Here is a 22,605-nt window from a genome sequence, read left to right on the forward strand (position 1 = left end):
TATAGCAAACATTGTGCCAGGGTTAGAATATATTTTGATGCGACTAGCAAACATGGAAAATATACTAATTAATAATAGGCCTTTAATATATTAAACGAAATAAGGTGTTAAACTATGGCTTCCTAGAGATATTTTAGGCAAAATTTCGAAGGCATGATTCTGAAAATAAAAAAGTAAAAGAACAAACAAACAAATAAAACGGAACTGCCATTATACGTGCTGTTAATTTCAGAGGCAACATATCATGTCGATGCTTAAAGCCGATTAAAATGATATGCAATCTCTTAATACTAGAAATTTTTCCATTTGTGACCACTGTGAATTGTGTATATAATCGCTTTGAGATGTTCATTTCTCGTTGTTTTTTTATTTTTCTTGTATCATGTCCTATTTGCCGTTACCGCATACAAAATAAAAGAAAATTAAAAAAATAAAAGAAAAAATTTTCAAATGCAACGTAGAGGACATGATAATTAATCGAAACTGTAACGAGAAGTGATCATTGTGAAAGTATTCGATAATTGGGGTTAGCGTCATATACAATGAAACTAGGAGTGAAAAGTGAGAAGTTTGAAATAACGTGGAAGGAAGAGTTTTGATATGTTTTATATGGAATAAATATAAACGTTGATTGCATCATAAGTATATAAGAAAAAAGTATAATAAATGCTGAAATAGTAGATCAAATTAAGCACTAATCATGGAGTCTTTTTATTTATATAATCACGCGTAGAAAGTATTGTTTTATTTATTTAATTTTTTTTTTTTTTTTTTTTTTTTTTTTTTTTTCATAACAGAAAATCAATACATTCAAGTATAATTGACATATAACAAAAAAAAGCATTAAGTTGTTATCGGGTCTTCCTTCAGTTGTTTAAGCGTTCGAGCTAATCTAGGACTCGCCAGATCTAATGGTGTTTTGCGTTCTTTGTTAGTTAACGTTATATCGGCGCCATTAATAACCAACAATTTTGCTTCTTCCAGACGATCCTCCTCGCAAGCTAAATGCAATGCGGTATTTCCATATGCGTCCTTTTGATCTAAAATAAATGACCCACATAACATTCATATATTAACATAAGATGAGATTCATTAATTATGTTCACAAAAATCATCAAATAATACAAGACCTATCTTTAAATCTTTTCCATATTCTATTAACAATTTAACTATCGCAATATTTCCTTTTGAAGCAGCTCTGTGCATAGGAGTCGCTCCTCTTTTGTCAGTGATATTTATATTCGCATATTTTTCGAGCAATGCAACGCATATTGACTTCCAATTTTTCGATGCTGCGTATTGCAATGCCGAATGTCCATCCACAGTTTTTGCATTAACATTTGCACCTTCGGCAAGCAAAGTGTTAACAACTTTTTCTCGTCCAGCAGAGGCTGCCAAAATTAATGGTGTCATATTCGTCTATGAAATGATCATTGAATAAAAAAATTGTTTAAAATTATATTTCATTATTTCGATTTTTTCCATAATTAATGGTGCGAAAATTCAATGCAAGACAATATCGTACGTTTTTTACAAATGATATAGGTATACGTAAAAAAAGAATATTGAGATTACCCGCTCATTTATATTACATACGAAATGAAATTTTCCTTGCCAGTTTTGTCATCGTGACACAAAATAAACAAAATATAAACTCACGTCGTCTGTTGGATCAACCGGTACACCGAGAGATAATAAATATCTAACTAGATCATCGTGTCCGCCTAAAGCACTCCAGTGTATCAACATTCGTCCATTCTAAAAAACAAATATGCAGTTTAATGTTCACTTTATAACCTCAATCGTCGATCATGGTTTATTAAATTTGAATACTTACGCTGTCTGTTTGTGTTTTTAAAGATTCAGTTTCATTAAGTAGAATTTTCACATCTGACGTCTTACCACGATAAGCTAAATCATATATTGATTCTTGTTGAGCCATTTTATATAAATGAATTTAATAATATTCTTTACAATCACTATCGCGAAGCTTGAACTCATAAGACATTATGTTTACCTCGCAACATCAAATCGATACATGAATTAATGATTATTTTGACAATACATGTGTTATATTAATTTAATTAATATCCGTAAATTTATAATCGTTATTATAAATGTTATTTTATTTATAAACATTACTTTAACTATCAATATTAAAATAATAAACTGTTTTATCAACAATGCTTTGATAAGTCCAACTTATCAATGGAACCATACAGAGTAGCGCTCTGTTTTCTCGAAACACATACGAAATAAATGAGGTTAGATTGTTAATACATACAATTTAGAAATAAATTCTAAATATCTAAGTAAATAATAAAAAAGTCTACATATATATATATATATATATATATATATATATATATATATTAAGAATTTATCTTATAAATAAAATGATCGGTAATAAAATACTCCTTAGATATTTAATAAAAAGTAATAGTTTAGTGTTTAGGTATTTTGTAATAACTAAAAAGAAATTTAATGAACAAAATTGTTTAATTCTGCCTTTAACGACAAATCGTTTATTCCACATTGCTCAAAATCTTTATAAAGAAGAGGAAACAAAGAAAAGTAATACTCTTATAACATCTTTGTTTGAAAATACAAAAGAAAAACGAAAAGAGACTTTCATTGACATTATAAGGATTTATGAACAAGAAAGATATAAAAGAGGTCAAATAGAATTTATTAAATTAGCTTTGAAATACATGAAAGTTTATGGTATAGATAAAGATATTGAAGCTTATAAAGCCTTATTAAATATTTTTCCAAAAGGACCATATATTCCAAGAAATTATTTTAATGTCGTGTTGAAATATTATCCAAAACATCAAGATACTGCTACCGATCTATTACAACAAATGGAAGATAATAACGTAATACCTGATGAAGAAATACAAGATATTCTTTTAAATATCTTTGGTAAACATGGTAGACCATTGAAAAAATTATGGCGAATGTTATATTGGATGCCTAAGTTTAAAAATTTAAATCCTTGGCCTGTTCCTAGGCCAGTACCTACAGATCCAAAAATACTTGCCAGAATAGCAATACAAAAGATAAGTAGTGTTGATGTAACAGCACTTATATCTGAATTTGAGACAAAAGATATAGAGGATTCTATTGAAGATACATGGATAATATCTGCTATGAGTCCCATTCAAAAAGATTTAGTAGTACAACATTTTAAATTAAGGAAGGATTTACCTATGTACGTAGAAGGTCCTTTCAAGATTTGGATTGGAAATCAGTCAGTCGATTACTTCATTTTGAGATCAGACCCAAAAAAGAGTACTTATGAATATGAAGATCCTGATGGTAAGTTAATGATATCTATTGTATTAAAAGTAATTGACTGTATTCGTTAAAGACTATCCATATTTCTTTATAGATGTTAGCAAGATTAAAATTCCATTTTGGAAAACAAATAAGATCGTTGAAGCACCTACAGTACATGAGCAAGAGGATGGTGTTTACTTTGCAATATGTGCCACTGGTACATCTAGTAAAGATTCTGCAGTATCTTGGATTCGATATTTGCAGAAAGATAATCCAGTTTTAGAAAAAATTCTTATACTTATAAAATTGGCATCATCAGTAGAAACAGAATGTATACAATTCCCAAAAGAACAGAACAAATTACAAAAAAATTAATAATAAAAACGAATATTCCAATTAAAACATTTTTAGAATTGAAATATTTATAGATTACGGAATGTTTAATAACTTCATTTTAACGAAATAACATAATGTAATATTTTATTTAACAATTTATTATTTTTTGTTATAAATATTCTAATTTGAAATTAAAATCACGTTGGTACTATTAAAGTACTTAACAAGCTTTTGAAACTTAACACAGAGTGGCGCATCGATCAACATCGACTTTCAATATCATCTCATATCATTTTTTCGAAAATAATTTATGGTGCTGTACATTGTACACATAAATATTAACTTTATTATGAGAGGATAGCATAACTTGAATTAAGAGTGTAAATACAAGTAGAAACATACGAAATGATTGAGTCTTGTACAAAGAAGCGAATGTTGTTAGGTATAATTTTATTAGGAGGGTCAGTTGTAATTCACGTTTCAATGATTGTCTTTAACATCTTTTACATTTTGTTCGTGATTAATATACGTAAACAGATCATTGTTTACTTTGTCTTATAAAATTCTTTAATAAATAATCGTTTATGTACATAAATAGAATAATTTCTTTTTTACTTTATATAGATTAACAATTCTAGTGTTGATCGTTGAAAGTCACTGGACAAATTCTCCAAACAAACTTTATCTTGATAACTTTGAGAATAATACTGTTTGTGTATCGGGAAATGAATATGAGATAATTACAGAATGTCATCCATGCGATGCTTTCGAAATTGCAAGTGAAAGTATTACAGTGTGTATTCATGCAAGATATAAAGAAGTTTTGAAGTGTAAAAGTGGAGAAACTATAACAAGAAGGTAATTTATAGTTAATGAGAATTTATTAAAATAAAGATGAATTTTTTTTATGTATATTTAAATGGTTTATGTTTCAGTTGTGACAGAGTAGCATGGTTAGAAGAGAGAGCATTTTGGAAATTTGAAGGTTTTATGTTTGCCTTAGCATTTATTTCTTGTATTAGTGTATATTGGAGAGAAAATATACTAAGGCAAAGAATTATTCGCAAAGTTGCCAGACAGTTAAGAGCTAGTGTATAGTAAGTGAAAAATAAATTTGTTTATAAATTTTTTATAATTATATAATATATTTTAGTGGTTTCAAAAACCTGAAAAATGGATGAAGCATATTTAGAGATATATTCACTGACTGATTTATGCCTTGCTCCAATAGAAACGATCATAACTCTTTTTACAATAAAATATTGCAATTCTGAGATCAATATTAAGTTGATTCAAACTAAACAAAAGTTAAATGAATGCGCGTATATTATAGATATATCTCAATTTGTATATGAAATTATAGATGAAAAAGAGATTCCTCATGATGTAAATTCTTGTGAATTACCTAGTATAGTTTTAAATAAAACAAGTTACATAGCAGGACTTTGTGCTATATTAAGACAGATTATAAAATCAACTCTCATAGATTGTCCATTACATTACTCTAGATCTTTGTTGGGATTTAAAGAATCATGTTTATTAGCTTGTTTGGAAAGCAGTGTCTGGACTAAGTTTTGTGAAATAGATATGATTAATATGTTAAAATTTCTTAATTTAGGTAGTTCGAATCAAGTAGAATTGCCTCATAGTCTTGCAAGATTTGAATGTCATATGTCGCAACCATTAAGGATACATAATCTATACAAATATGTAGTGTCTAAGAAAAAAAGTATGCAAGATGTAAGAACAGAATATAAAGCTCAAGTACCAGAACATAAATATGCAGAAGGTTCTTATATTACGTTAGCTGATATAATTATTTTTGTTTGTGTGCATATATTGCTTACAATATATTCAAGTGACGCAATACTTAAATTATTACCATTAATAACTAAATGGTACGAACGAATGATTCAAGATCATATTATATTGGAATGTTTAAGTTGCTTATCTATTCAAGAAAAAAAAATTAATAATGAAATTAATTATATACTTCCTCAAGTTTCTAATGAAAGTTTATATAAAAGTGATCCTAAAAGATATAAACCAAAAAGTCGTATCTACACAAAACAAAAAGACATAGAATATTCCATGCAAATTATCCATAATGCAGAAATTATAAGTGAGCTTGATGCAGAAACCTTTGGTGCAGAAATATGTTTTGATTGGACAAATGTTCCTTTTGACATAACTCCAGAAGGTGGATCTTTACCACCTTCTCGTCTGAAAAGAAAATCTGAACAGTTAGAAAATCTATGTAAACCTGTTATAAAATTAGCAAAAGCAGGTGATGTTATTGTAGATTTTTGTTCTGGTAGTGGTCACCTTGGAGTGTTACTTGCATATCTTTTACCAAATTGTACTATAATATTATTAGAAAATAAAGAACAATCTTTAAATAGAGCAAAAGAAAGAGTGAAGCTGTTGAAATTGACTAATATTAAATTTTATCAGTGTAATTTGGATTATTTTAAAGGAAATTTTAATATAGGTTTATCTTTGCATGCTTGTGGAGTAGCAACTGATTTAGTTATTCAACAATGTATTAAAAGAAATGCTATTTTTGTAAGTTGTCCGTGTTGTTATGGATCATTACACAATTGCCATCATTTAACATATCCAAGAAGTAACATTTTTAAGAAACACATAAGCAACAAACAATATTTGACTCTTAGTCATGCTGCAGATCAAACACACGATAAACTAAATGCTAAAACTCAACAAGGATATGAATGTATGGCTATTATAGACACTGATAGAAAATTACAGGCTGAGCAATTTAATTATTTAGTATATCTTGGTAAATTAATACCAGAGACATGTACGCCTAAAAATCACATATTAGTTGGAATTCCTAAAAGACGTATATGTATGAAAAATTAGAATATTAACATCTTAAAAAATATTTGTACAACGAACTTTATGGTACAAATAAATATGTGTAAATTGTACATACATTATACTTACTTGTTGTCTGAAACAAATAATAAATTATGAATAACATTGATACAGTAAAAATGAAGCTCTCTCTTACAAACTTGTTTTAAAATATACTTTGTATATCACAGATAAATATTATGAATTTACAATACTTTATTTTTTCTTTTTTTTAATTTCTATGAACTTTTATATTGCTTATAACATTAATCGTTTGTAATATGACTGTAATATTATTTCAATTTATTAATGAGACACGTGCCATTACTGCACTAGAAATTTATTAATAATTGTATGAAGATTTTTATTGATATGTACAAAAAAGAAGAAAGAAATAATTATGTATACAAATCATTAGCATTACTTAAATGTTACACAACAATTTCCTATTATTACATACCTAATTGTAAGAGAAACACGAAACGAAGTTTGTTTTTATATTATATTAGAGGAACTAGGGAATATTCATTTTAACTATTTTACTTACTACTTCAAGCGCCGAGTACATGCTTGGGCAATATTGAAAATTTAAATAAACTTCCACCTTTATTTTATGGTTTAACACTTTCAATATTTAATTTTGGTCTTTCAATAAAATGGCTGATGGAAAACGAAGTGAAAGTACCATATACACATTTTATGTTTTTTTAAGATTGTGTGTTTCATGTACTATTTACAATTTCAGTCATACGAGCACAGATACACTGCCACATAGTAAGTTAGCCATATCTGATATTTATTTTACTTAATAGTAAACTTATGTTTATTTCAATTCACATCTGTTTTAAGCTTCTTGTAAGAGATGAAGCTTAACTTTACCAGACGTTAATAGTGAAAAGTTATCTTAGAACATTGTCACAGAGTATGTCTCTTATTTGATATAAAAGCCCCCTAACACAAGTATTTGATAAAAAGTCCTCAATCAAAAAATTCATATGAAATTAGAAAAAGATCAACTTATGGACACAGTTTTGTTAACAAAATAATGGTATTTGATCTATCGTAAAAAAAATTTGATATTTTCAATGGTAAGAACTACTGATATAAATTCTTCAATAAAACTTATATAAATTAAATTCGACGAATGAAACAAATTATTAATCGGTACTTTACGATTATCGAAGTTTACAATAAAAAAAAAAAAAATAAATAAAATATAAGTTATCGTAATATGAACGCTTATATAAAAAGATAGGGAATAAACAAAAAACTCTTTCGACATTGGTATATAAAAAATGATTGCTATCTCATTGTAGTTTATTGTCACTAAGAAAATAGTAAGCTATGTAGCTTGGTATATAGTTAACAATTCGTTATATTATTTGGAAATAAAAACATTATAATATTAAAAATGGTAACTGCAATTAAGAAAAAAAAATTGAAAAACATTTATTTTGTTGGATATTGATAATATAATAGACGTGATTAAAATTAAGAAACAAAGGAAGCAGTAAAGATTAGATATTTAGATATTTATATTGATAGTTACCATTATATAAGCTTACTTATTATAAAAGCTCTAAATAGGGGGCTTTTAAAATTACATGTTAAATTTGCTTCGTGACGTACCACGAAGCATGTAGGCATTTCAGACATACATTGGTACTTGTTTCAAACGTTTTCCCGACATTAATTTCGTAGTTTACAACTCAGATATTTTTTGTAGTAATAATTATCTTACGCGTAAAAATGTAAGCAAGCAATCCATCGAAGTCTCTTTCTCGTTAATCGTTGAAGTTCGATAGTTAAATTTTACGTAAGTTATTCGTAATCATAACAAAGAATGGCTGCATTAGAGATAAGAAAAATTGATAATAACTAATACATTATAATATTCATAGACTCGATAAATCCTTTATCTCAAATCGATTACTTGTTAATTGAAATCGAACTGTAGATTTCGAATACGAATCTTTCTGGACAACTTGCTTCATTTTTCATTATTGGCGTGTAGTACTCTTCTCGATATTATACTTTTGGCTTTACAGCATAAATAATCATCACGCGTTATGATGTAATTTCACATTTCATGCTTTTTTTTTTCATAAATTTCATATTATAATAAGATTGTATACTTAGGATCAATTGATGTACCCGCTCGTAACTTTGAATTCGCTAGATAAATAGGTACTTCGTTTTTTTTTTTCTAATACCAATTCTTGTACTTTATGTATAAATTTAATAGCACGGAGGATTCTGCCAGAGGGGTAAATCAATCGATCCTTCTCAGTTATTTCGAATGTGCCAGCCACAACACAACAAGCACGGTGCTCCTACCGAAGTACTTATATTCATACCGTATAATGCTTAAGTTAAGGAGCTTGTAAACACGGTATTCCCGACAACTTAACGGTACGACGCTCTCCATAACTTCTTTTAACATTTTTCACGTGTCTCGAATAGCAACACAATTATTCTATTTCGATTCGATATGAAAAAGCTTTTTAATAAATCTCTCCGCTCCGGCGAATTAAAACAAATCTTTAAAATTTTAATTTCATCAATTTGTAAATCAATTGCTTAACCAAGAAGAGTCGCATTTCTATTAAAATATCATTTATAATTGATAATAAACGACACGGCATTTACGTCAGAGTAGTTCGATGTGCTGTCAAAAATAACTATCAAGAGATGGAAATGTGTGATCGGTACTTGTGAGAACACGTTAATTGACGATGTCTTCGATCATGCGGCAATCGAAGCCATATGATATGACAATGCGACGCGTTAGATGAAAATTTACGTGGCACATTTGTATATAGAGATGGAAAAGAAAAAGAGAGTAAGAGAGAGAGAGAGAGAGAGAGAGAGAGAGAGAGAAATAGAAAGAGGAACGAATAGCGAAAGGGAGGAAAAGAGAGAAAGTGTATCTTTGTTATTTGAATAATGTACGTGTATCTATGTATACAATCTGAAAGAAAGAGAGAGAGAGAGAGAGAGAGAGAGAGAGAGAGAGAGAGAGAGAGAGAGAGAGAGAGAGAGAGAGAGAGAGAGAGAGAGAGAGAGCGAGCGCGTCCGGTTTAGAAGCTCATTAATTTATTAATCTATACAGAACTGGTAATAATTAGCGTTTCGCGTAATTTATAATCTTAAGAAATGGATCACGACTCTCCGTTTCCGCTATCGTCGCCATCTTCGTAATCGCTGGCGCTAAGTTGTTCATCCTCGTCGTCGTCTAATTCGTATTCGTCGTCGTAGAAATCCGTCATATCCAACTGTTGTTCGGCTGGCCTCGCACGTGTCTTTATGCAATAATCCTCCAATGTTACCGGTACTACAATACCTTCCTTCTCGGCCTCCATCTTGGCAGCTTGAGCTTGTTTCCTGTGAACACAAATGTTTATTGCGTGGAAATCCTTTTATGATCACGATTACGTTTATTTCAATTATTGCCAGGCATTAACATATAACGCTGCTACGTTCAAATATATCGCGATTTTTCTTCGTTAGATTTCTCTTGAAAAGAGGAACGTAAAAAACAAACCGTTTATCTCGAAAAAAAAATCTTCATTACAAATATAAGTATGGTCAAACATTTTCCACATAAAGTATCATTATATAACACGATTGTATTTGGAAATCGATTTATATATTTCTATCGATCTATTTAACTTCGTTTAATTAATTAATAAAAAAGAAAGAACCAGAAAAAAAACTCGAAAGAACTCGAAATTTTTTTATCTCGAATATTGAATATCAAATGGAGAATAAGAGGAAATCTCGAACGTGAATTATTGTTAAGGAACGCTCATCGTTTTAATCCATGAGAATCAACGATATACGTCTCCCACGAGATGAGAACTTTCGCTTAGAACTGTAGGAGCGGTGCGAGAAAAAGACTAACTTATAACGGTACGAAAAGGTAAGAACAATGGAGTGAAGAAGTGTATGTGTGTGAAAGAAAGAAAGAAAGAAAGAAAGAGAGAGAGAGAGAGAGAGAGAGAGAGAGAGAGAGAGAGAGAGAGAGAGAGAAGACGGACAGAGAAAAAGAGTCATACATCCTCTTTCTCGATACTTGCTCCTTACCTTATGATATTTTCATACTCTTTATCTCTCCCCTTGGAGTCACGCCAGCGTCGGTACATCACCGAGGCATCTACATTGGCGGGGCTATATGTGTTGGGCTCGTTCAAGAGTGAGATCACTGACAGCAAGATCGTCCTGTAAGAGGTATCAAAGGAATATCCATTTATCGTTTATTTTCTTGTACCTGTATCGATATACACGATGTAGGGCGATGAAACGATAATGATGATAATAATAATAATAATAATAATAATAATAATAATAATAATAATAATAATAATAATAATAATAATAATAATAATGATGATGATGATGATGATGATGATGATGATGATGATGATGATGATGATGATGATGATGATGATGATGCTGGGAATGGAGAAAAGAGATCGAGGGAGTCCGAAAGATCCTCACGTAGAACGCATTCGATCTTACCTAACATTTTGCGTTGGGTTCCACCTCTCGCATGGCAGTTCACCGCTCTGTGGATCGTCTACCGGTGGATGCAAGATAGATATGCAGAGATCTCCGTTCTGCGAAGCAAATGAAAAAAGAACAGAACGTAAAAGTAGTAAGCACGAAACGGTAAGCAAGTTATCTCGTCTTGTTCGAAAGAATGGAGGATTCAATTATTCGGATTTAATTAATGTAGACGAGATTAAGAGATTCGTCTGCTTATAGGAATAATATTTTGAGTCGAGCTCCCTAAACGTTTCTTAGTAATTCGCTTTGCCAGATAAATTTTCATCGGGTCGAAAGATTCTTACATTCGAGACGATACTCGGAAAAGGTGGGCGAAACGAACTCGCTTGCGCACGGCCAGGCATAAAAATAAATACGGCTCTTTGTGATCCAGCTGAGGAAGAAACGATTCATGATTCTCACAAATTCGAAATTGAAGTTAAAGTTGCAAAAAACCGCAACGACAATTGTTCTTTTCATATTTCTTTTTCTATTTTACTGGCGTCTGATATTAAACGATCGCGATGTTTGAGGATGTGTTGAAATTATATCAGAGTTTATGAACAATGCGTAGATATAAACGAATAACAAACGAAACAAATATACGTAACGTTTACTAAAAAAATTTACACTATCCCAGACAAAATAATCTCGATCATAAACAAAAGTATTATTGTCGAGTTATGATTTATCAAATGAAAATAAAACATAGATAAAGGAATTTTCATCGTAAATAAAAGTTTTAGTAGTTCATCTATACGAGGTATAGTACGCGTTTATACGCTGCCAACTTTCTTCACGAAGCAATGATTGATAAAACTCATGGTCACGTAAGAAATAGAGAGAAAAAGAGAAAGAGAATGAGAATGAAAGAAATGCGGCGATAATGGAGACTATAGGCCTTTGAGTTTTAGTTAACTTCAAAAGGTGGTACCATGAAGATAGGTAGAATTGCAAAAGTTCGAAGTAAACGTCACAAGTGAGAAAGAGAATCTTCTCTTAGCTTCTCTCAGTCTCTGTCTCTCTCTTTCTCTCTCGATCTTGTAGCAGCGAGTGGTCCCTCGCGTAAATCCCATCGCGTTCTACCTTGAACTCAAGCTAAACGAGCAACCAAGTCGTGTCCTCTCTCTCTCTCTCTCTCTCTCTCTCTCTCTCTCTCTCTCTCTCTCTCTCTCTCTCTCTCTCTCTCTCTCTCTCTCTCTCTCTCTCTCTCTCTCTCTCTCTCTCTCCCTCTCTTTCTCTCTCTCTCTTCTCTTTCTTACTATCTCTTTACCAGGGTAATGCACGCTCAATTCACACAGACTCAAGAGAGATCCTGTCCCGTTAATAGTCGTTCGGAGGTCCCGAGCGCGACCTTAGTCGACGAGGGAGAAAAAAAGACTGAGAGATGGAAAGATAGATAGATAGATAGATATAGAGAGAGAGAGAGAAAGGAGAGAGAGAGAGAGAGAGAGAGAGAGAGAGAGAGAGAGAGAGAGAGAGAGAGAGAGAGACAGTAAGAGAGAAAGAAAGAAAGAAGCTCACAGACCTGAGCTCCCCCGTGAACGAACGTGCGCGAGCGCTCATGAACGCAGTCGGTGCGACGTACGCACACACGAAGTAGGCACGCAATCATAAACGAAAAGCAAGTCGAGTTAAGAGATACACACACATACAAAAGAGAGAGAGAGAGAGAGAGAGAGAGAGAGAGAGAGAGAGAGAGACATGCGAGCTTTATGCACGTGTGTACGTGACCGTCCACACACTCGAGCACGCGTTCCACGCTTCGCCGGATCTCTCGAGGCGTCGACCTCTCTACGAGGGCAGCGAAGAGATTCCGTAATAAAACAACCACCCGATACGTGCTCGCTTCGGACACTTCGATGCCTCTACTCTCTCTTTCTCTCTCTCTCTCTCTCTCTCTCTCTCTCTCTCTCTCTCTCTCTCTCTCTCTCTCTCTCTCTCCTCTCTCTCTTCGCTTATCCCTTTTTATTATTATATTTACTTTTTCTTTTCTTTTTAATTATTTATTTCTTTAACAAATTCAAAGAGTCGATCTTATTTTCTCATAGACATCTCGCTGCATCAATAATTTTTTGACTTCTCTCTCTCTCCCCCCTCTCTCTCTATCTATCTATCTATATACATATACGTATATATCAATCTTTTTATAATATATATCTGATCTTAGTTTCCGACGTAGTTCGTTGTTACGTTCAGAATTTCAAGGTAAGACTTTTATAATTACGATAATGTTCCAAATGAAATAAGCAAAAGTAAATGTGATCGATTTCATGTTTAAATATTTTTGATTTAAAGCAAACTTTTTTTCTAATTACGTCTATAATAATCTATACGCGCATACATAGGTTAAATTAAAACTATATGATTATATTTGAAAATGAAAGTGACAAATCGTTCGAGCGTAACTTTTGTTCTTTATAAGTTTCACAAGAATTTCTTGATGATTTCACATTCTGGGCATAGATTTTCCAGAAGATATCGCAGAAGCTTTCACGCTCGTTCACGCTCTTTCACGCTCTTCTCCGGTCCCGGTTAAGCGTAAAAACATCAGCAACCGGGTGCAATGGTGTAACGTTCGATTAGCCTGTATGGCTGAGCCAAGCTGAGTCGCGTAACTCGTGGAGAGTTCAACGAGGCGACAGGAAATCCGGACGACCACTCTACGTAGGATCTCTCTCTCTCTCTCTCTCTCTTTCCGCTATTTTCTACTCCTTCAAACCCTTACAGGATGGCATACAATCAAACGGAACACTTGACGAAGGAGAGTATACGTTTCATTTCGACGAAAATTTATGCGAATAAAATCGAAATTCGTCTATATATAAACATATAAATATATTTCTGTTATAAAGAAAAAAATGTATTGATCAATTTTAAGAGACATATCGAATCGGACCTTCAAAAAAACTGGTCAAGAGCAGACTGAAGAAAGGAATGGAGAGAGAGAGAGAGAGAGAGTGACGGAGACAGAAGCAAAGAGGGAAAGAGAGCATCGACCTTGAAACGACGAACTGCCTTTCTTAAAATGTACCAGTCTTCGATTTTTCCGTCCCCACCTCATTGAAATATCAACAATGCTTTATGCGCGATGCTAGTTCGCGCTGACTCGACGCTTTTTCTGTTCGAAAGCTTGAGCTCGAAGAGAAGCGGGGAACCGTTTAATTTATATGTATGTGCCATGTGTATACGCCACCCACACGGGTCTCTATCATTTTTTCACGACTCACGATTGGAAGGCTAGGGAAGAGAGCAAAAATATTTATGCATATATGTGTGAAAGAGAAATAGAAAGATGTCTGTGCCATTCCCGTTAGTCACATTTAAGTCTATTCTTCTAAGTGTTCCACTGGTTGGTCTCCCGGTTAACAACTGGACACGGATGTCCAAGAATCTTTTGTCGGTCAATGACTCCATCTTCCTTCCTTCTAGTTAGCTAAAGGTCGATATCAGAAGGAGCGTGCCCTAAGGCCAAGAGAGAGAAGGAACATCTACGTCAACTACACGTGCGCTCAATAATCCTCTGCAGCCTTAAGCTATCGCGATTATTCGATCGAAGAAAATGTTTTTTTAGTATAAGTTAATCGTACCGAATTACTATCGAAAATGTTTAGTTTTCTATCATTTTCTTAATAATATCAATCATAGGTTCATATATACATCTTTTTCCTTCTCTAATTCATATCTATTCACAATTCTCATTAGCAAGAGAAGCAATCGAACGAGACGCGGTGAAAGTCGATGGAGATTACGCGGATGAATGATTCGTTTGTTCATTATGTCTTTTTTAAACGTTTTCGCAGAAGACAAGGCATCGGCTTGTCGTAGAGAGAAGGTTTTTGCAAGAGAGCACGACGTAAAAGTTGATACTCGTGAAAGCCATGGCATAGGGTGAAAGACACAGGGAGGATGAAAGAGAGAAGGGGAAAGTGGCGGACACAGGAAAGGGTAGGATGGAAAAGGGAGAAAGAGAGGGGGGGAAGGGAGGGTGAGAGAGAGAGAGAGAGAGCGGGAGAGCGGGAGTCGAAAAGGGATGGATGAAACGAGAGGTATGCGGGGGATCGATAATTCATATATTCACTCACCTCGTATACGTTCGGATGCCAAACTTTCGTCATGAACCGAATACTTGGCGGACTGTACGGATAATCTGGCGGGAACTTCATGTGTGCCTGAAAATATAAACGTCATTATTCATTATTAATCCTATGATTTATGATATTCTACAAAAATCAATTGCAATTTTAAAATTACTAATCCTTGAAATGGTATATTAACGATGACTAGAAATAATAATGGAACGAGAGCTTTTCAAACATATAATTCTCATTTTATCAGTTAAAAATACTTTTTCCTGATATTAGAAAGCGAACTATTACTGTCCTTGTTTTAAAATGAATAAAATTTCAATGAACAAAATCAACTCGTAGATTGTGTTGTGATATATCGATTTCGATTATAAAAATGAATATATGTGAACATTGCTTGGTCCCGACATTCGATGGAGACTTTCGTCAAAAGCTGTTCGACGTTGGGGGACGCTATATTGATCGCGACCTGATCATGGCCTAAATATCTGCCTCATCCTCTGGGATAGCGCGTCCTAGAATTAACCTATTTTCCATCGACGTTCTACGAAAGCGAAGCCGCGGCAATGATCGATCGATTTTCTCCGTCTATATTTTTTGTTATTTTTTATCTTCTTTTTTTTCCTTTTTAAAAATAGCTCGAGTTGTAAGATTAAAAATAATTTTATCATGTTCTTTTATACTCGCAAAAAAAAAAAAATATCAATACGAGAATTTAAATGGATCATTAAAGTACACGCACATTGATACTCGATTATATAGGACAGTAGTTTGTAAAGAGGAAAGAAAAAAGGCTAACGAGAAAATAAGAAACAAAAAGAAAAAAAAAGAAAGAGTGAATCGATATCGTTTTCTATTATGTATGTTTGGGTCAATGGAAAATGAAACGTCAGCGAACGCGTGTATGTCAACGTCAACGAACTCTACGTAAAAATTCTCAATGTTCGATAAAAAGTAATCATAATACGATAGTACTGCCGACACCGTTCCGACCTTTTGTCGTTATTTGATTTTCTCGCTTTTTCTTCTGCGAAACAAAAAGACTTTCTTTTTCCTTTTCAATCCGTAGTAACGTTACAACTCGACCAAATATTATATATCGGTTTTCACTTCGCCTCACGATTTGTATGAACAGTCAAAAAAAGAGGAATTCATCTTATAAAATATTCTTCGTTCGCTGATTACCAAGCAAAGTTTTCAAGTTTTCTACTTTTCAAGTTATACAAGTTCGATAGACGTTATTATCAAGTCATGAAATTTCGAATTATCCTTTTTGTCAAGCAAACTAATCTAAACTGATAGTTTTCGTTTGCTACGATATATGCACGTTCGATCATGTGCTCAAGTAGTTTACTTATAACACGTGCAAACTAGTTTCGCTATGACATGTTGTATACCTTTTTGTATCGATTTAGAACATGTAATAATATAAAAAACGATCGATCAATCGATTGATATCATCTTAAACTTCGACATCCGGTGATCTTTCCATGAGACTTAAACGTATTTTATCACTATCACAATATTATCGATCTTCTTCCCTCGTTCTTATCGACGACACAAAAATGTCATTCTCGTTAATGATAACGTGACATTGACAAGAAAAATTATTTCCAGTATCGATATGACCTTATGATAACGCTTACATGTATGGTGTATTTTATCTATTTTTTTCGAAACAACACAAAACAGCTTCAATATTTTACGATCAACGAACTTAATAATTTGTTAAAACTGAAACTTTGCTCTTCATGTGAATAATCCGTAAATTTTCTTAATGAAGGTACTATGTTCCCGATCGATTCCATCTAAACTTTCGGAAATATCAACGATAGCTATTCAGAATAAGCATAGTCGTTGGACAAATGTGAACATCAAACGGAATGCTTTAATAATGCAACATGTTCGGCACGTGACATAAGCGTAAAACGTTATCGACTTGATACTTTTGCACATCTCGTTCATTCAAATAAGGTTCAAAGGTGGAAATAAGGATATAATAGCGCTTAAGATATTATTGCCAAAGGTAAAAAAAGCAAATATCATGAAGTGAGTTTCCATAGGATTTCGATCGAACAGTACGTATATCGTTAAATAAAAATTTGATTTTGTCAGTTGAGTATCATTGGATAAAAATTTAAAGTTAGGCTTTCACCTTGGTTCACGATTTTTGATAATATTTCAAAATCAATTTCCCTCAACGTAGATTGAATTTTATATCAAATTTTCCTTCGCTATAAATAGCTCGATGTGAGATAAGAAAATATAGAAATAACCCTAAAGAAGAGATGAAATCTAAATACCAGCCAATAATCATGACTTCTATAAGAAGGAAGGAAAAAAATCCATAATTTTGACCAGATTCTTAAGAATCTCCGTTCTCTCTCTCTCTCTCTCTCTCTCTCTTCAAATCGTGGCTTGCCTTTAGTTGGCCTACAAATCTTGGCGACCTACATAGATGATAAGAGTGGAGCCGTCCCTGTGCATATTCGTAAAAGGACATCGTGCGATATAGGTAAAATCGTAAGTAGAGAAGCCCCCTCCAAGACTTAGGATGAACCATAGATAACCCAGTACTTAGTAAGCAAGTGTAATTACAGACTTATTAACATCAATTTTGACTTTTTTAATGATCACAAAAAATCTATGTCCAATCTTTTTCTCTTTCTAACTCTTTCGAAAGGATCTTCATAATTTTGTAAAAGTAGTCTTGAAAATATTACGCTTATCTGATCTCACGAACGGTGTACTTCTCCTTATTCTTACAGAGTCTAGACTTTATATCAGTGATTCTCAATCTGCTTCACATACCCCCTGGAAATGTATATGTAACTTATGTACCACTTGTTTAAATGGATAAAATTATAGTTATAGTATAACAATGAAAATAAAATAAAACACACATACATTAAATTTTGTATTTAATGTAACTCCCAAAAGTTTTACAGCGTAATCCATGCTGAAAACCCCTACTTTAAACCGTAGACATGTCTAACAAACAAACACGTCTGATATGATCAAAGACAAGTGCGACAAACGTAAAAGAAAAAGAAGTAAATGTGGCACACCAATTTGCGATGTAAATACTATCACATTATTTTTCCTACTTTTCTTTTATTTCTTATGAATTTGATCGGGGATAGTACTAAACTATACTAAATTCGTTTCTCCAAAAATGTATACAATCGAGAAACGAAAGATTTGGTACACGTTCGGATCCTTGAGGGTTTAGAGATTCGATGCATTTACTAAAGTAACCACCCACGAGCTATACTCCCTATGGATGCGTTTTAATCGGTAGAGTTTCACCGTTATACAATATAATATTACACGTCGAATATTGACCGACTGATACCGTTAGGATTTCATGGAAAGTGCACACGACATATCAGCACGAACTGCTCTCACGATACCCATCTCTTCTGACTAAGGTGAAAGGATAAAGTCAATGAGAGAAAGAGAAGAAATGAGGTGGGGAACTTCGTTCGCAAAAAATAAAATAGGTACCGTATATATTATACATTGACCGCGTTTGTTAGCAAATTTTATTCAAATAAACATACTAACAAATCCATATGTATGTATGTCTGCGTGTCTACGTGTATTATTTTTATTGCGATCGGATAATCTCGTCTGTAGAGGAGAAGAGAAAAAGGAAAAGCAACGAGACGTCAAGTGAAAGTCGAGTGAATTAGATCTTTCGACGCGAGACTTGTGGTAACACTGGATGAAAAGTTTCGGATAAAAGTCGACAGTAAAAGATTGTAGAGTAACAACGAATCGAAGTGGATCGTTTAAAGAAAACTTTCGACAAATCTTTTCCTTTCTTTCTTTCTTTCTTTTCGAACGTTCAATATTCCTTCTTTTGTCTATCTATACCCGATTTAACAGAAAACAGCTTGACTACTAACTTAAAAGCATTTATTAATTCAGTCGGCGAACACGATTCAACGATAAGAGTAGATATTCTAAACGCGATTTAGAAAGTTTATAAAGCGTAAAGCGATAATCGCAAGATCAAAGCCGTACACTTCTCTGCTGTTTCTCTTTGAATATGAAATTTTACTGGTGAAATACATAAATTGCTAAAGCTTTAAAGCGATAATTGAAATGTTTATGGTAACATGAACAGACTAAAAAATATTGAAAAGCTTGCTTTTCAATCAATTTATTCGGAATTCTCTCCCCCTCTCCCCTATCTATCTAGCTGTCTTTTTCTATCTCTTTATCGAGTCAGAACGTTTCGTTACAGCTGCTTTATACCACGGGAAGATACACACCGTGCGCGTTACGTGAATAACCATGCGCTCGTTCATAACGAAGCGGAAAGTGGTTTAGAAAGCGGACGGAACGTGTAAAAGTTTATGGTGGCTAGCAAGTAATCCAACTTATTTTCCGTTTGTACGGCTCAATGTACAGGATAAAGGATTTTGTCTATGAAATTACAAATTTGAATAAATTCAAGCTCTTGAAGAAGAAACAAATAAGAATTGTCCTAAATTTCTTAATGAAATATTTTGTAAAAGCATTCACTTTTCTAAATCACGAATATATCCTCCTACTATTCCCACGAGCAATTCTCGTAGAATTCTAACTTGAAGAACATAAATTGTTACCAAGAATATATCAAAGGGAGAGAAAGAGAAAAGAAATAAAAGGAGGAAGGGAGAGAAGGAGGGGCGGGGAGGGGGAGAGGGGGAGAGACGATTCGCTAGAATGCGGATCGCGAGGCGATAGAACTGCAAACAATGCTGACGATACTGTGCGCGCGAATAGACATTGGCTAACATTATTGACGTTAAACTCGTTCGATCACGAAACGATTAACATGAGAGGAAAAGCAATGTGCCGCGAAACGTTCAGCACAAATACTTTCTGCTATCCGATACGGAATCTTGCATCTCGATCGGAGAATTAATATCGCTGCAAAATGCAGGTCGCTTGATTCGCCGCGTTAGGTAATCTTTAGCTCAGCAAGATTGCTCAATGACTTTGAGAATTAAAGTGACGCTCGTTTCATGTTTGTAAATTAGATTTTTCAAAAAAGAAAAAAAAAGAGAGAGAGAGAGAGAGAGAGAGAGAGAGAGAGAGAGAGAGAGAGAGAGAAAGAGAGAGAAAGAGAAAGAGAGAGAGAGAGAGAGAGAGAGAGAGAGAAAGAGAGAAAGAGAGAGAAAGAGAAAGAGAGAGATTATCTCATAAATGCTTTCTTTGTATTATCATTTGATAGTTTGCAACTTCTAATTTAACATTTTTACATCAATAATATTTTTTAATATTACCAAGTATTTTACGATAAAATAAATGTCCTTTCCGCGAACGCGATAAAGAAGAACCATATGTCTTATCTCGCTCGTGAAATCTGCATTGTCGAAGCGAAAGAAAAACGGTGCAGTAGTTGTTGTCGTCGTCATCATCGTCGTCGTCCGTTCGGTCGGTCAAGGCAATGTAAATGTTTCGTGTACATACGTACGCTCCATAGCTCGCACGGAAACGTTAGTCAATGATAAAGTTTTCTACTATAAATGTTCAAATGAAGGTTAAGAAACAAAGAGCATTATAAAAGTACAGATAGCAATATGAAAGGTGCTAATGACTACGTAGAATTAAAAAAAAAAAAGAAAAAAACCATTGAAGGATGAAACAAAATTATATCTTTTATAGACAGAATATGGTTTTCAATACTCCATAAATGATAAGATCCATTATCATAGTTCGGGAAGATAGTTTTCAAATGTATCATCGATAAGTAAACTACGTTGTAATAAAAAAAAGATTCATAAGAAATAACGTAATGTCATAAGGGACAAACTTATAAATTAGCTATTCTGTTTTTCTTCGTGTATTCATGTGTTTTCAAGCGTATTATAAACTGTACAGTTAATGTAAATAATAGTATATTAAGAATTGAAAATATAAATATATTGTTATTAATAACATAGAACAAAATGGCTAGTTAAAGTTTTTATCAAACACAGAATCATAAAAGATGATTGTTATTTATTTTACTTGGTATTTTATAAAGTACGACAAATTGAATATTAATTGTAAATGCGGCACTCGTTGTTTATGTCTATGACTATTTAAACAGACGCAATAAAGTATTATAAAATGTGACTAAACAGTTTTGTATATTGATAAAAATAATGGAGAAAACGAATTATTAGATAAAAAGTTACGATTATGGTACCGAAGAAAGTATGTTTACGAGTTGAGCCAAACAAAACATGAAGGAAAGACCGTGATATATGCATTTAAAGATAAGTAAAGGAAACATAACCAAAAAATCGGAATTTATTGTTTTTTAACATATCGGTCTGAATTTAGTGGCTTACAATCTTTATAAATAGATAAACGAAAATGGACTAAATATAAATCGCATAACATAAGCGACATGAAGTTTACTCACCTTAAAATAGCCTCCTTGATAAAGCGTGTCTGGAGGACCGAAGATCGCGACTTCCCACTCGAACATGTTGTCCTCGTTAACGAGCTTCACGCGAAAACCTTCGACAGGTTCTTCCTGAAGGCTTTTGTATTCGAGGGCAAGGGCCCGTAACGCGCTGCTTGTTGGTTGTGCCATATTTTTCGACTCTGGAATCACAACCGCAGTCCGTTCCAGAAAGACGAAAGTCTCGAAAGCTTCCCAGAGTGGTCGCCAGAACAGCGACGTAATCGGACCGACTGCCTTTGCGAACTCACAACTCCGTTCTCTCAGAGAATCAATTCGACCGACGGGTTCAGACCGAACGATAAAATTGCGAGGTGTTCCTTTACCAATAACGCCTTTTTACCTAGCTCGATCCTACTCCCGAAAATATTTCACTTACTAACAAAGTGCCTGCTATGTTTGATACTGATTTCTAATTCGCGGCAAATAAACAAAGGAATATGATCGAACCTACGAACTGTGAAATGCCCCTGCAGTCAACAATACACCATTCCCAACACACGCACTACGGCTCTAACAAAACAGCTGACGTACCTTCTGCGTCAGCGTCGTTCCTATCCTGCGCATGCGTCCTATTGAGAACTACAAAAATGGCGCAGATCTTTGTTTTCTATATCTTCTTGATCGACGATATTTCTATTTTTCTCTATACCTTTTTTGTCTTTCTATTTCTTGTTTTTCTTTATTGATTTGTTGTTCTTTTAGCTGTTACATCAAATTAACTTTACTTCTAAATATCGGTCATTTTTTCTTCGTGGTTATGACATTTATTTAGGCGAGTCTTAATGTAGCGCATCTCGAACAGCAATCACCAATAAAAATTTTGCTTTCGAAAAACAACATTTTCAACCAATGAAAAAATCCAATCGTTCGTTTAGTTAATCAAAAGAATGAATATTTTACATAAAACATTTAAAATAACGACAGGAAATACGAAAATATTTTAATCAATTTTTGTAAAGAAAAATTTCTTGTTTCTTTCTTCGATGTAAAATAAATAAATAGAATTATTGACTGTACTTAATA

The 22,605-nt window shown here is 33.1% G+C and overlaps 4 protein-coding genes across 8 annotated transcripts; 2 read left to right on the forward strand and 2 right to left on the reverse strand.

Moving 5' to 3' along the window:
• Positions 1-802: 802 nt before the first annotated feature.
• LOC118439783 (uncharacterized) lies at positions 803-2,211 on the reverse strand. 2 transcript variants are annotated; one of them, XM_085654971.1, is made up of 5 exons: positions 2,018-2,211; positions 1,838-1,911; positions 1,660-1,758; positions 1,131-1,419; positions 803-1,040 (listed from the first exon to the last, which is right to left on the reverse strand). In XM_085654971.1, exons 1-5 carry the CDS (start codon positions 2,025-2,027, stop codon positions 844-846), a joined length of 669 nt encoding a protein of 222 aa, XP_085511097.1. In that variant the 5' UTR covers positions 2,028-2,211; the 3' UTR covers positions 803-843. The 2 variants fall into 2 exon arrangements, with proteins under 2 accessions (XP_085511097.1, XP_035717775.2); XM_035861882.2 differs by having other exon boundaries at positions 806-1,040; positions 1,838-2,208.
• A 185-nt stretch (positions 2,212-2,396) lies between these two features.
• Positions 2,397-4,856, forward strand: JTBR (jumping translocation breakpoint protein JTBR). 3 transcript variants are annotated; one of them, XM_085655121.1, is made up of 4 exons: positions 2,397-3,321; positions 3,395-3,496; positions 4,338-4,476; positions 4,554-4,856. In XM_085655121.1, the coding sequence occupies exons 1-4, from the start codon at positions 2,397-2,399 to the stop codon at positions 4,714-4,716; spliced, it is 1,329 nt and encodes a 442-aa protein (XP_085511247.1). In that variant the 3' UTR covers positions 4,717-4,856. The 3 variants fall into 3 exon arrangements, 2 of the variants coding, with proteins under 2 accessions (XP_085511247.1, XP_035717777.1); XR_014981823.1 differs by lacking the exon at positions 4,554-4,856 and having other exon boundaries at positions 3,395-4,060; positions 4,243-4,378; XM_035861884.2 differs by lacking the exons at positions 2,397-3,321; positions 3,395-3,496 and adding an exon at positions 3,692-4,079 and having other exon boundaries at positions 4,243-4,476.
• Positions 4,575-6,828, forward strand: Gstcd (glutathione S-transferase, C-terminal domain containing). Its single transcript, XM_035861878.2, has 2 exons — positions 4,575-4,715; positions 4,772-6,828. Exon 2 carries the CDS (start codon positions 4,792-4,794, stop codon positions 6,499-6,501), a length of 1,710 nt encoding a protein of 569 aa, XP_035717771.1. The 5' UTR covers positions 4,575-4,715; positions 4,772-4,791; the 3' UTR covers positions 6,502-6,828.
• An 802-nt stretch (positions 6,829-7,630) lies between these two features.
• Positions 7,631-22,111, reverse strand: LOC118439782 (ubiquitin-conjugating enzyme E2 R2). Of its 2 annotated transcripts, none has more exons than XM_085655129.1 (5): positions 18,039-18,448; positions 15,129-15,215; positions 11,017-11,114; positions 10,582-10,716; positions 7,631-9,879 (listed from the first exon to the last, which is right to left on the reverse strand). In XM_085655129.1, the coding sequence occupies exons 1-5, from the start codon at positions 18,087-18,089 to the stop codon at positions 9,657-9,659; spliced, it is 594 nt and encodes a 197-aa protein (XP_085511255.1). In that variant the 5' UTR covers positions 18,090-18,448; the 3' UTR covers positions 7,631-9,656. The 2 variants fall into 2 exon arrangements, with proteins under 2 accessions (XP_085511255.1, XP_035717773.1); XM_035861880.2 differs by lacking the exon at positions 18,039-18,448 and adding an exon at positions 21,538-22,111 and having other exon boundaries at positions 7,723-9,879.
• Between the last annotated feature and the right edge of the window lie 494 nt (positions 22,112-22,605).

The sequence above is a fragment of the Vespa mandarinia genome, chromosome 2 (genome assembly GCF_050613455.1).
Source record: "Vespa mandarinia isolate Hongniang chromosome 2, ASM5061345v1, whole genome shotgun sequence".
Lineage (NCBI taxonomy): Eukaryota > Metazoa > Arthropoda > Insecta > Hymenoptera > Vespidae > Vespa > Vespa mandarinia.

Excerpts from the sequence above, each read along its gene's own strand:
- Gstcd (XM_035861878.2), top strand. The coding sequence starts at position 4,792 with ATGGATGAAGCATATTTAGAGATATATTCACTGACTGATTTATGCCTT.
- JTBR (XM_085655121.1), top strand. The coding sequence starts at position 2,397 with ATGATCGGTAATAAAATACTCCTTAGATATTTAATAAAAAGTAATAGT. Across the intron at positions 3,322-3,394 it reads TGAATATGAAGATCCTGATG|ATGTTAGCAAGATTAAAATT; the intron begins GTAAGTTAATGA and ends ATTTCTTTATAG. Across the intron at positions 4,477-4,553 it reads GGAGAAACTATAACAAGAAG|TTGTGACAGAGTAGCATGGT; the intron begins GTAATTTATAGT and ends TTTATGTTTCAG.
- LOC118439782 (XM_035861880.2), bottom strand. The coding sequence starts at position 21,711 with ATGGCACAACCAACAAGCAGCGCGTTACGGGCCCTTGCCCTCGAATAC. Across the intron at positions 10,717-11,016 it reads AACCCAACGCAAAATGTTAG|GACGATCTTGCTGTCAGTGA; the intron begins GTAAGATCGAAT and ends TACCTCTTACAG. Across the intron at positions 9,880-10,581 it reads GAGTATGAAAATATCATAAG|GAAACAAGCTCAAGCTGCCA; the intron begins GTAAGGAGCAAG and ends TTGTGTTCACAG.
- LOC118439783 (XM_035861882.2), bottom strand. The coding sequence starts at position 1,942 with ATGGCTCAACAAGAATCAATATATGATTTAGCTTATCGTGGTAAGACG. Across the intron at positions 1,420-1,659 it reads CGGTTGATCCAACAGACGAC|ACGAATATGACACCATTAAT; the intron begins GTGAGTTTATAT and ends ATCATTTCATAG. Across the intron at positions 1,041-1,130 it reads TGGAAAAGATTTAAAGATAG|ATCAAAAGGACGCATATGGA; the intron begins GTCTTGTATTAT and ends CATTTATTTTAG.